The following is a 14414-nucleotide window of genomic DNA, read 5'->3' as shown; positions in this document are numbered from 1 at the left end:
CTGAATTCTTTGAGTTAAATGAAAAGGAGTGAACTGAGAGCCATTTTGATCATCCATTAAAGCCAACCATGAAGCTCCCAAGAAGGCACACCTGACTCAACCTCTGATTTTGCCAAAATTTCAGGAGCATAACAGCATAAATGGCTAAAAATACCAAAAAACCAGCCATCATAACTTGGGAAAATTTCGACAGAGTTTCCCCAGAAGTAGAGCAGTAGGAACCCAAAATATAGACTGTCTATGTATGCATAAACTGTCAACAATAGAACCCGAGCATCAAGTAGGAATCACTAGTACATAGCCTATGGCGAGGTCACAGAAAGGGTGCTCCAGCTACCTGTATCACCGAAAGGATCTCCACATTTGAGAATCCCCCAGCTCAATAAAAACCTCACGCTATCGACCCTCACACGAAAGCTAATGCAAATCGCATATAGTCAAGTCTCAGAAATGACTATCTTCCAGACCAAGTCTCAGAAATGGCTGGGACTGCCAAATACAACCAAGTATGGCTCCACAAATGCGTACAATGGCAGTTTTCACAAGTAACGTACAATTCAGCAGACAATGCGCTCAAATAGGCGCCAAGTGATGCATTCCCACAACAACTGCAAGTGACATCACTGCTAGTATATCACTGTACTCCAGCTACCTGTACCTGTGTGAATCACCTGTACCTGTACCTGTACCTGTAACCGTAACCTGTAACCTGTAATCTGCAACCTGCAACCTGTAACCCCGAATCTAGAAGCTTGAAGCTCGACGCAGAAGGTACTCGAAGAAGATCCTCCGTGGGGGCGCCAAAAGAATGTGAGCGGGATGAAAACACACACAGCGCCTCTATAACGACCCGACACACACTCTTGGGAAGATACACACACACTATGGGGCACCACTCGGCGTAGACAACACACCTGGCCGAAACAGGGAACACACCTCTGGAGTGAGAGGAGAGAGACTATCCACTTGCCCACTCCACACAAACACACACACACACACACACCCAAAAAACTCAGCTCAAAAGAGGAGAATTTCTGATTTTTAGATACAAATGAGCTTGGACCAACACCAATGGGACAAACAGCTCACACAATATGGGTAAAAGATACAGATACAATCACAAACTGGAGCAGAAACTTCGCTCATAGGAGAAACTTACACAGAAAAACAGCAGGAAAAGAGTGAGAAATTTGGCAAAATGGACAGCGCCATCGCGTCCGGAATGGCCCAAAATCCCAGTCTACAATGTCAAAGTGCTCAAATCCGACCTCGGATGAGCAGTTTACGACCAAAATAGGCTCCAAAATGGGCAAAAACACAGTTGCGGCCGTTCCTCCTCTCTTCTCCACGTTTTTTCTGGTCTTCTCTCTGTTTTGTCAGTTCCCACACTTAGCTTTATTAGTTGGGCACCCTTGGCCTTTTAGATGACCTCAAACGGACCCCGAACAGGCCAAAAACTGACCTCGCAGTGCATAGTTGTCACCTTTTTGCATCATTCGCACACCTGGCACTCAGCTTTTTTCCACTAATGCATCTCGCCACCACGTGAAGTGGCCCCAAAAAGTGGTCCTAATGATGACCTTTCTGCATAACTCTCACAAGAAAACACCCACGTTGTGTTCGTCCTCATCTGCGTGCAAATATTGACCTCGTTCGTCCTCCTGACGCCACTAGATGCCATCTGACGCACCTGCTGACCTCACGTCGTCGGCCCGCGGATAGCTTCCTCGAGAAGTTTTACGCGCTATAAACTCATCATTATTGTAGAAAAAACATACTGGTACTGGTGATAGTGAAAATCGATGAACTATGTACATGCTGTCCTACCTGTACACATGTGGGCCCCACGTAACCACGTGGCTAAGGAAAATGGGCAATTCTTTATTTGATGCACCATGCATGTGTATGTACATATGCGCAATCCCTTGCTCCAAAAAACTCATGACAGCGGCACAATAGCTGTCCTTGAATCCGGTGTACTGCCAAGCTTGACACATCGATGATGGGACAGCAAGGTCGATTGAATTGCAGGCTGTGAAGTTTGGCGAGTTGTGGATGCAAGCGGGGGTAGGGAGGTTGTGGGCGTAAAGCGAGCAGATTCAATGGCTTGGGAGCTGCAAGGCCTGAGCTTGCTTTGATGGCTGAGTAGGAGTCGAATCCAATTGTATGTGTTGGGTGTGATGACGAGCTCTGTAATTATCAGTAAGGCTCGTGCAATTAAGCCAAGCAAGCACAACTTACAAGCCTAAAGGTCTTCACAACGTTGACAAGTTGCGAGGTCGGTTATGAAGGCAAACGGGTTGCTCCAAATAGAATGTTGATAGGAGAAAGCCAAGACACAAAACCTCTATAGCTAGGCCTCTCTGTCAGTTCGGAATAGCAAACATGTATACAGACCCGAAAGACCTGAGCTCTAAATAAAGACTGCTACCAAAGTCACCTTCATATTTCGATTGAACAATTAGATCAACGAAGTAAAAAGATTCAACAAGAGCTATTCCTGTCTTCTGTCACCCCTCACCCCTCAGTTGGGTGCTAGATGAAAAGAGAGAGAGAAAAAAAAGCTCTGACAAGCTGGCAGCCCTTCGAGCTCCAATGACTCCCCTCTTTAATGCAGAGGCTGCTCTTCTCAAACTAATGTTTCTGCCCGCCTCTAATTGTAGTGCTGAGTGCCTTTATGTGCCTTCACATGCCAAGCATGGCCTCCTCTAGCCCTTCAGAAACCACCTGGCATCCCTTCAACTTCTCTGAGACTGCCTTGTTGTCCCTTGGATACACCCTTGAATTCATGGTGGCACCCCGTCAAGTCGGCATACTCACAACCCCCCAGACCCCAAAGGGTAGCACGCAATCCTTCACTTTCTGCATCGCGGCCTCTTTTCTCTCTCTTTCTGCAACGCAGGCGGCCTCTCTTTCCTTCTACTCTGTAGCATTCCCCATGAAAATCATTCTCATACTCAGTGCCACCCCTTTTGCGGCTCTCTTTTTTCAAGCTCTTGGTGATTGCCTTCATGAAACTCCCTCTGCCTACCTCTGTCTTGCACACGGCTAGACCTCTGGCCTCTGGATACACGCACAAACCTGCTCACACCACCAAGTGTACCCCCTTCGCTCAGCCTCCTGTCAGGTTCATGCTGCCGGTTTAACTCCTTATACGCTCTACTTGAGCCCCTTTTGCAGTCCGTGGTTGAGAGCACCAGCCTCCTACCTCTGGTAGAGCTCGATGCTACTCTCTCCTCCTTTGTACAGGCCTTGCACACGGCTAGACCTCCTTTTCAGATGGCGCTCTCCCCCCCCCTATCTCACAGTTCTCCGAGCCCACGTCTGCCCCCTTTGGCTGCTTTGAGAGCCCTCTCTCGGCCTTATCCTGATCCTGCTCACGCCATGGCGACTCCCCCTTCTATCTGCTGCCCGCAGAGCTGATGGCGTTCCTGAGCATCTTTCCTTCACCGCATGCTGGTGATCACATTGAGAGCCCCGAAGCCCATGCTCGCCCTCTTCTGCTTATGAAGTTCGCTGATTACGCGTCCTCACACACCCCGTTGAAGCTTTGCGAGTGTGGTCTCCAGCTCCCTCCACTCATGGAGCACCCTGCAACCCTGCGCCGTTATGGGCAGCCCTTCAGATGGCACCCTCCTTCTTTCTTACTCGGCCCCTCGACTTCCACTCACCCTTTAGCTCCCCTTTGGCATCAAGCCCGGCGGCCTCTGTAGCATGTATTCGAGCTCCTGCCCTGGCCGCTCTTCTCGCTTTGCTTCCCGAGCCTGGCTTCGAGAGCCCCTTTCTCTACCTGCTCTCCCCTGCTTGCCTGTATCGTGCTGGCCACCCCTCCTCAAACAACGCCTCCTTCTTCACGTGCAGGCCATTCCCCTTTATTATTACAGGCGACCCCCTTTAACAAAAAACGCATTTCCTTCCTTTCTAATCATTTAGCCAAGGGTTGGCTCCCACTGAGATAGTACTGCTAACATTTGATTCAATGTTTGAGTTCCTCGTCGTAGCCGCATTGAGCTTGGATCTCACTATCCCTAGCCCTTCACTTGACAAGACCATAGTGTTTACTTTATTGGCTCTACCCCAAGCAATGCACAATGCTAATGAAGCCTGCTGATGTAGCCTTATTCATCACGACCTAAATGATGCTCGACCCTCAGTCGCCTCAAGCTTCAAGTGCATCCATTCTTTGCAAACTTGATCAAACGGCGAGTAGTAGACCATAGCCAGGAGCACACATCCAAAATTGGCATCGCCCAACAATGTACAAGCAACCATATCACACTCAAAAGTGGAAAAAGCGAGCACATCATATATACATGAGCCAGCAAACTTCAAACCAAAAAACTCCTATCATAGTTTGCTAACCCCCCTAGCCTGCTAAGGCATTCATGCTCAACAGCAGCATCACTTTATTCACGCATATTAGCCACACCATATGTACAATATATACAAAAGTATTATTCTTAATCATATACACCCACCTGGGTCAAATGGGTAAAGCATGCACCATCCGCCTGTATAAACTGCTACCATCTTGTCGAGCATTGCATTCATACCGGCTTTCATAATTCCCCTACCATCACACGCATCCATCCAATCCCTTGTGTCCATATCAACCATGATATGTTCTTCGGATTTATTTCCTGCATAGAGTTCAAAATCTTCAGCAAGAGCGTCAACACTATGATCTTTCTCTAGCACATAATGCATTTTCTCAGCTTGTCTTTGAATTTTCAGGTTTCACAACCTCTCTTGAGCCTTTTGGACATAGCCAGCCATAGATAAATTGTCTTCTATCACAGGCTCATCAAAGCCCCAACCATCATCATCATCACTAGCCACAAAAGTCCCATAATCCTCACTTTGACTGCATGCCATGTTTTGATCACAATCAAGAGCGTCACTTGTAGGCACCTCAGTTCCACCAACGATGCCACAAACGTGATCGCTATCCATCTCAGCATCCCAAATGGGCCCACATAGCCACAACTCATGTAGGTACCGTGACAACGCATCAAATGGAGGGAAAAAAACATCATCCATAATATTAGCATGCATGTTCTCTACATCACAACAAAAATCATTCCAAGGCATATAGCTCCAGCACATAGAGCTAGACAAGCCCTCATCTCGACAATTATCCACGCATGGATCCAAACAAGCTATAACATTGCTCTCTTTGCCATACATGTACGCAAAGCTATCCTCTTTCATGATACTGCTCGCACATGACTCCTCATGAAGGTTTACATCATCAAAAGACAAAACCTCATCATAAGCATGTGACTCAACCTCATCAGCACTACTTAAATCATCATAAGGAAAAGAAGAGCTCTCATGTGTAGCCCACAAAGAAGCACAAGACTGATCTACATGCTTAAAGCATCTGTTCTGCTTCAAGAAGTCAACAATGCTCTTCACACCCAATAAATCCGTGCAAGCAACCTCAATGCCCAAGAGTCCTGGAAGAGTGCCAATGAATAAGAATTTCTCTTGCTTTGCATCTAAAACCACATCCTCAAGAAGCTCAAGTTGCTGCTTTAGAGCACAAAAACTCATGCAATGCATGTCCAACTCTGATAGGCAATTCAACTGCAACCGCTGCATGGCATCATTCATCCGAAACAAAGCATCACTGAGCTTAACCATGTTTGCACTTCGCTATCTGACTCACCAAAACTGAAGGTACTTGAGTCCAATGTCCCCAGTCGGAAGGCACCAAAACCATGACAGGAGAAAGCCAAGACACAAAACCTCTATAGCTAGGCCTCTCTGTCAGTTCGGAATAGCAAACATGTATACAGACCCGAAAGACCTGAGCTCTAAATACAGATTGCTACCAAAGTCACCCTCATATTTCGATTGAACAATTAGATCAACGAAGTAAAAAGATTCAACAAGAGCTATTCCGGTCTTCTGTCACCCCTCAGTTGGGTGCTAGATGAAAAGAGAGAGAGAAAAAGAAAGCCCTGCCAAGCTGGCAGCCCTTCAAGCTCCAATGACTCCCCTCTTTAATACAGAGGCTGCTCTTCCCAAACTAATGTTTCTGCCCGCCTCTAATTGTAGTGCTGAGGGCCTTTATGTGCCTTCACATGCCAAGCATGGCCTCCTCTGACCCTTCAAAAACCACCTGGCATCACTTCAACTTCTCTGAGACGACCTTGTTGTCCCTTGGATACACCCTTGAACTAATGGTGGAACCCCTCAAGTCGGCATACTCACAGCCCCCCCAGACCCCAAAGGGTAGCACGCAATCCTTCACTTTCTGCATCACGGCCTCTTTTCTCTCTCTTTCTGCAATGCAGGCGGCCTCTCTTTCCTTCTACTCTGTAGCGTTCCCCATGAAAATCATTCGTCATACTCAGTGCCACCCCTTTTACGGCTCTCTTTTTTCAAGCTCTTGGTGATTGCCTTCATGAAACTCCCTCTGCCTACCTCTGTCTTGCACACGGCTAGACCTCTGGCCTCTGGATACACGCACAAACCTGCTCAGACCACCAAGTGTACCCCCTTTGCTGAGCCTCCTGTCAGGTTCATGCTTCCAGTTCAGCTCCTTATCAGCTCTACTTCAGCCCCGTTTGCAGTCCGTGGTTGAGAGCACCAGCCTCACACCTCTGGTACAGCTCGATGCTACTCTCTCCTCCTTTATACAGGCCTTGCACATGGATAGACCTCCTTTTCAGATGGTGCTCCCCCCTCCCTATCTCACAGTTCTCCGTGCCCACGTATGTCCCCTTTGGCTGCTTTGAGAGCCCTCTCTCGGCCTTATCCTGATCCTGCTCACGCCATGGCGACTCCCCCTTCTATCAGCTGCCCGCAGAGCTGATGGCGTTCCTGAGCATCTTTCCTTCACCGCATGGTGGTGATCACATTGAGAGCCCCGAAGCCCATGCTCGTCCTCTTCTGCTTATGAAGTTCGCTGATTACGCGTCCTCACACACCCCGTTGAAGCTTTGCGAGTGTGGTCTCCAGCTCCCTCCACTCATGGAGCACCCTGCAACCCCGCGCCGTTATGGGCAGCCCTTCAGATGGCACACTCCTTCTTTCTTACTCGGCCCCTCGACTTCCACTCACCCTGGCCGCTCTTCTCCCTTTGCTTCCCGAGCCTGGCTTCGAGAGCCCCTTTCTCTACCTGCTCTCCCCTGCTCGCCTGTATCGTGCTGGCCACCCCTCCTCAAACAGCACCTTCTTCTTCACGTGCAGGCCATTCCCTTTATTATTACAGGCGACCCCCTTTAAAAAAAACGCATTTTCCCTTCTTTCCAATCATGGTTGGCTCCCACTGAGATAGTACTGCTAACATTTGATTCAATGTTTGAGTTCCTCGTCGTAGCCGCATTGAGCTTGGATCTCACTATCCCTAGCCCTTGACTTGACAAGACCATAGTGTTTACTTTATTGGCTCTACCCCAAGCAGTGCACAATGCTAATGAAGCCTGCTGATTCAGCCTTATTCATCACGACCTAAATGATGCTCCACTCTCAGCCGCCTCAAGCTTCAAGTGCATCCATTCTTTGCAAACTTGATCAAACGGCGAGCAGTAGACCATAGCCCAGGAGCACACATCGAAAATTGGCATTGCCCAACACTGTACAAGCAACCATATCACACTCAAAAGTGGAAAAAGCGAGCACATCATATATACATGAGCCGGAAAACTTCAAACCAAAAAATTCCTATCAACGTGAAGACAGAAGATGGCAAGGCCCGTTATTGCAAGCTTTTGAAGAGATGCTCCCTAGATTTCCCTTTCCAAAATAATAATTGTTTATGCAAGGGGTGGCTCCCACTAATAGTAACACACACACACACACACAATTTTTCTTTGTCTCTCATACACACATGAAAGCCCACTTAAGCGACTTAACCTCTTGAGGGCTCAAAATTATGCACTATGAGCATGCACACTCGAGAAATCAAAGAAAGCTCGCAAATTTGTAGTAGACTGAAGCCAAATATGCACACAAAATGCGTAAAATTGACCTAGTTATTGACGCTAATGATGCGACAATCACGATGCAAATACAAACAATCATTAAAATATCTTCGTGATTAATTGGTATGGGTAGTGGCACAAATTATACATATCCCATTACCAAAGAATTTCAAAAGAGAAAAACAACGATGTGATTAACGCCATCATGAGTATGCAATGCAAAGGGGTATTGAGTTAACAATTACAATGGTTACTTAGAGTTATATAAGTGCCAATGCAATCTAGCATAGAAAAATGCATAGGATCTAATTAGATTAGGAGATACTAATCTAAGAATAGATACTAATCTAAGAATAGCTCTGATACCAGTTGTAGGGTTAAGGTGGATAGGTTAGTGTGCCATTCATGGCATAAGCATGCTTGGAGAGGTTAGTGTAGAGCTTGAGAGTAGACTATACTTGCAAATGATAAAGCTTAATATTATTCAACAGAACCTACCTCTATATAGGCTTTACAAATAGGCAGCCTTTTGACACATGAGCACAAAAGGTGGTTGCCAATGGCCAATACAAGTGGCTTTCTCTTTACAAAGGTTACAAGAGGCTTTTCACATGGCTTGACACATAAGGATTTTCTAGGTGGAAGAGACTGTTCACATAAGAGATGCAACAAAAACCTCGCATCCCATCACCATTGACACAAAGACAAATTTTACCAAAAGCAGGAGATCAAGACTTGTCATGTCAGAGACGGCATGAACGCAGAAGGGGACAATGTTGATGGCCAAGCACTGAAGAGCTTTTCTCAACTTTTTGTATCATTATTTTTGAAGCGGAATGACATTTTTTGTAATATTTGAGCGGCCAAAATTCTTTGTGGGAACAAGCCTCTAAGGAGGAGTTGTATATAAGCCAATTTTTGTAACCCTAAGCCAACTTTTGAATGAATCAAATCCCAAGTTAATTGTGCGTTGTCTTTGAGAGAGAGAGAGAGAGAGAGAGAGAGAGAGAGAGAGAGAGAGAGATTTCTTCTCTTTCCTACACGCTCTATGGAACCTCTATTGCAAAAGCGACACTGCCAATGCTTTAGCAATAGCTAGAGCTTCAATCAAATGCCAAGCTTGCACAATTCTGGTGTCATCATGAAGTGAGCTCCTACGAGCTTTTGGGTGAGTTTTCTTGCAAATTATGTGTTCCTTTGGTGATTTCTTTATATGTATGGGTCCACGGTGGCGAGTAGAGCTATGGATTAGGACCATACAAAATGAAAAGTGGTGACCCGCATTTTGTTGCATGTCTTTATACGTGATTGTTGCACGAGGTGGTTTGAGGTAGGATATCAAGTCAGAGTCCATAGGGTAATGATCTCTTGATGAGGAGAGTGTGTCCTATGAGTTTTGTGACTTTTCAAATGTGTTTGGTTTAGTTTTAAATAGCATGAGCATCATAGGCTGAGTTGCTTTCACTAGTGCATCGAACGTTTAGATTTGATTTCCATGAGTAGAGATTGTCTTAGAAGGTTGAGAAGGTGCTTGACATCCACCTTCTTGTTTCCATGCACCTACGGGTTAAGCTTCATCATTGGTTGACATAGAGTTGTTGGTTTAGTTCTTACTATGCTAGTGACTGCTTGCGGCATATCTGCCATCTCTCTCTCTCTCTCTCTCTCTCTCTCTCTCTCTCTCTCTCTCTCTCTCTCTCTCTCCTGCTCACTCTCCTTGATCTCTATGCTTCTATATCATCAACTTTGACATGGTATCAAAGCTCTGATGAAGCTTTGTTCTTGAAGACTCTTGGCAGAGGAAGAGTAGCCATGAGAAGAAGAAGAACTCTTTGTCGCCAGCAATCTTTCCTTTCGGCACTTTAAAACCATGTTTCTCAATGGCATCGGAGACCTTCCCCCTTGCCGCCAACAAATTCTCTCCCCATTGTCTCTAGCATTTCAAAATGCTGCTCAGCAACGTCGATGACTCATAATGCTCGCATTTCAAAACGCTTCCCCTTGTGCTTGATGGCGATCTGGTATCCACCGGTGAACCCCTCTCATGCAGAGCATTCTAAAATGCTACCTATCAATCTTCCCTCTTGGAGACCACATCGACCCTACCAAGCCCCCTCCCCCATCCTGCCCACTGTGTTTTACAACTCCCCTCCATCGGGCGAGACCTCATTACCCACGACCTTCAAATTGGTTAGGGGTGACACTTTGAGAAGGGCACCCAAGGGAACTCGATTAGCTTTGGGAGGTGTGTACAAAATTTGTGACGGGCATTGAGAGGATCTCGGAGGGGTGCTGCGATTTTGTGGTGACTTGAGAAAAGTGCCAATTGGAGCTCAAGAGAGGGATAACAAACTTTGCGGAGCCACTTGGGAATTGGTATGGCTTGGAGAATTTTTTGCTTGGGATTAGTCAGCCACCCTTGGAGTGCAAGAAAGCTTCCCAAATTTCTAGATCTTGCAACTTTAACATGCCCCCCCTTGCTTGAGCGCCAACAACAAATTGAATGGAAATAACTACGATCATTGTAATTGCCTATTTTTTTACATTTTAAAACCCCTCCTATCGAACTCATGTTATACATTAACATGATTACATAGTGCACCCCCTGAGATTGGTTCAAGCTCGTTGGAATGTTTGATCGAGATTCTATGATGCAAACAGTCACCCTTCTTAGACAATTATTTTCCATCTAATTTCCACAAGGAATTTCCATGCAATCATTTCTTATGAAGACTAAAGTTATTCATGATCAACTATTGGCTATGAAAAGTGCACTAGTGAGTACTCAATTATTTGCTTTAGTTCTCACGAAGTTGCTTGAGGTGTGTGAGATGGTGTCTAGGACGCTTTGGCTACAAGTCACAAAGGAAAAGCTGGAATTTGGTGATCTCATATGTTTTCTCATTGAGAAGGAAGCTGTGTTGATAACTCAAGGCAAAATTTAGATTTTTGAGAAAGGTGGTGAAGCACTTGCTGCTTTGGATTCTAGAAAGAAGACCAAGAATCGTTAGTACAATTGTGGAAAGCGTGGTCATTTGGCCAAGGATTGTAGATCCAAAGGCAAATATAAAAATTCTACAAAGGAAAAAGGTTAAATCCAACATCAAGAGGAAAGCAATGACAGTGACTCAGGGAAGGACAACAAAGCGGCTACTACTATAGTGGAGTCTACACTGGCAAGGCCTCCTACCTTCTAGTCACATGGAGATTAGTGTCGCCACTAGCCTCAGGTAGAGAGAGGCTTGTGAGTGGTAGAGAGGGGCAAACGGTGCTCCATAAAATTAATTTGGACCCTTGTGTTGGAGTTCAAGGCACATGCATCTGGAAGGGAGCTAATCAAACATTTCTAAAACACTATGGATGAGTGCACCAATCCATTGTTGTTGGTCAAATTATGGACAGGATGTGTTTCAAAGTTTATTGTTTATAAAGTGTTGGACGTGATGTGTTCATAGTTCATGAATGGGGATTCTTGGATGTAGTATAGTCTATATTTCAAATTTTCCAAAAGAAAACCAATGCTTAAGATGGCATTATTCTAAGGTTCAAAGTTGACGGTAGCAAATCCAAAGGTGTATCCAAGGGAAGGTACCTCTATTGGGGTGTCCATGGTAGCTTCTTCATCGACTTGATCTCATTATTTATATCCACTATGAGCTATAGAGAGGGTGTTAGATTTTTTTCATCTCAAGCGAACTGCCCAATGTGATCCCATTATTTAGTTTGGCTTTTAGGTATTTATTTTACTTATTTGTCAAAGTTTGGGTAGGGCAATTTAGTGAGGTTCGTGTATAAGCAACCCTCAAACCCCCATTGTATTGTACATTTAGTTATTCATTGCCAAGGTTGATTGGTTCATGAGACTCTCTCTCTCTCTCTCTCTCTCTCTCTCTCTCTCTCTCTCTCTCTCTCTCTCCCCTTGGTCTCTATGCTTCCTCATCATGTGATGCACCGTTGGGCAATGACAAACATATGTCTCTTGCACCCTCTATGTCATACATTGAACCATTTTTTAGGCCCGTTGAAGGTGAATTCATCTTGCGAGTTTGATCTTCTTCAGTATTTACCTCTTATGCTTCTATCTATATGCATAAAATCCTTGCACCCAAACACTTTGAGAAATCCATACACAAATTTACATGTCCATGCCTCTTCTAGAACTCCCACATCCAATGCCGTTGAGGGTGACTGGTTGATTACGTACACATACGTACTTACTACTTTCACCCAAAGCTCAAGCGGTAAGCCTGCATGTAGCCGCATGCTTCGTGCTCACTCCATGATTGTCTGTTTATCCTTTCCAAAATGCCATTTTGTTGAGGTGTCCTTTTCCTCCAAGTACCATTGCTAGCATAAAATATTTCAAAAGCTTGGCTACAATATTTGCCTCCATTATCAGATATGAGGCATTTAAGCTTGGTACTTGCTTCATTCTCCACAAAGGCTTCCCATCTTTGAAATATGGAAAACACATCAGACTTATTCTTCATTACATAAACCCATGTTTTCATAGTCACATCGTCTATGAATGTTACATAGTACAATGAGCCACCAAGTGATGGTGTACTTCAGGACCCCAAACATCAGAATGAACCAATTCAAGTTTTTATCTTTCTTTCATTTCTTGAATTTTGAAATTTTACCCTCTTTTGTTTACCGTAAACACATTCTTCACAGAACTCTAAGTCCACTTCTTTCAAACATGGTAGAAGCTTCTTCGATGGAAGGATTTGCACTCCTTTGGCATTCATATTCCCAAGCCGGTAGTGCCACACCGCACTGTCAACTTCTATAGCTACTGCACAAGTTGAAGATTTCATGCTGACAGTACACAAGTAAAGTGTACCAACCTTTTCTCCTTTGGAAACCACTAAAGATCTCTTTGAGTTCTTTCAATGTTTGTTTCTTAATACAATGTTGTGAGTTCACTGTCCAATTGTCCTGTAGAGATCAAATTATTACAAAGAGAAGGAGCATGCCTATCATCTTTAAACTTCCATTTATTTCTATTAGCAGTTTTGACACAAACTGTACCTTTGCTAACAATTTCACAAGCTTCATCATCTCCCAAGTATACATACCCAAAATTACCTTTGGTGTAATCTTGGAAATGCTGCTTGTGCGGTGTCACATGGAATGAAGCCCTAAAATCTACTATCCAAGAATTAGACCTATTGTCTAATGAGAGAATTAGAGCATCTTGCTCTACTTTAACTACCACATTGTTCTTTGGCTTGTTGTCTTGAGACTCTGACTCCTTCTTCTTCTTGGACCAGTGACTCTTGTTGACCTGGCTCTTCATTCCGCAGTTCCAGCATTCAAGAATTGACTTTGTGCATGACTTGCTCTCCCTTGAGTGATCACGACCCTTTTGGTTTTTGAACCTCTCCTTCGATGTTCCCCTTGTATCCACTGACAATGCAACACTTGATGATTCACCCATGCTTCTTCTTAGGAGAGCACCCACAACATTATCAAGCTTTAGAGTCTTTGTGTCAGAGACAAAGTTACTTACAACCATCACAAGGCTATTCCAACTAACATGTAGAGACAATAATATAAGAAGGGCTCGCACTTTGTCGTTGAAATTGACCTTCACGGATCGAAGCTGACTTATGTTTGTGTTAAAGTCATTTGGGTGTTCTAAAACTGAACCACTCTCTACCATTTTTAGATTGAACAAGCGCTTCATGAGAAATACCTTATTGGATGCCAATGGTTTCTCATAGAGGCTGTCAAGTGACTTCATCAAGTCCTCCGCGGTCTTTATCTCCAAAAAGTTGAAGGCCACCATTGACACCAAGCTTAGCCAGATTGTTTCTAATGCCTTTTGGTCAAGGAAAGTCCATGCTTCATCTGCCATCGTTGTGGGCTTCTTTGCAAGACCACCTAGTGGCAAATATAGGTCCTTCTGGTAGAGATAGTCTTCAATTTACATCTTCCAATGTTGGTAGTTTTTGCCGTTGAACTTCTCGATCTTGAGATTATCTTCCTCCGTCATTACTCCCACTCAATTCAAGGAATCCTTTCCTTGAGATAATTCAGCTATTAGAAAACCTTGCTCTGATACAAGTTGTTAGAAAATAGGACGTAGCTAAGTAGGTATTAGAGTAGTTTACTCAATGGAGAGAGATAATGTTCACACACGAGAGATTATAGAGTAGAGAGAGAGAGAGAGCACACACAATATAAGTGGTTCACCCAATGTGGGATACATCCACGGGAAAGCAGTCACTCAATGGATTTAGTAATTCAAACTAGGAGTAGGTTACATAGAGATTATACCCTTAATGGACTCCCGCCTTGCTTCACTCTCATCACCTCACATGCATCTTGCTTCATCAAATGCACAATGCAATATGTGTATAGCAAAAGGCCTCCTTTTATAGGCCAAAAGAGTTGCCCTCTCTCATGAGAGGCAGCCATGTGTAGCAGCCCTTGTGTAGGCAAGTCCAACTTGGACTCTCTAATGCGCCCATG

General features: G+C 44.7%; 1 protein-coding gene and 1 pseudogene across 1 annotated transcript; both read right to left on the bottom strand.

Annotated features, from left to right (window-relative positions):
- LOC147421347 (uncharacterized) overlaps positions 1-14414 on the bottom strand; it is a 217450-nt pseudogene that overhangs the window by 196971 nt on the left and 6065 nt on the right.
- On the bottom strand, positions 2939-6067 carry LOC147421348 (uncharacterized). The gene has a single exon (XM_086504469.1). The coding sequence runs from the start codon at positions 5644-5646 to the stop codon at positions 4738-4740; it is 909 nt and encodes a 302-aa protein (XP_086360595.1). The 5' UTR covers positions 5647-6067; the 3' UTR covers positions 2939-4737.

Source organism: Adiantum capillus-veneris, chromosome 28 (genome assembly GCF_014529385.1).
Source record: "Adiantum capillus-veneris isolate H3 chromosome 28, ASM1452938v2, whole genome shotgun sequence".
In the NCBI taxonomy this organism is placed as follows: Eukaryota; Viridiplantae; Streptophyta; class Polypodiopsida; order Polypodiales; family Pteridaceae; genus Adiantum; species Adiantum capillus-veneris.
The sequence above is the reverse complement of the archived record's forward strand: the minus strand, read 5'-3'. Positions and strand labels throughout refer to the sequence as shown.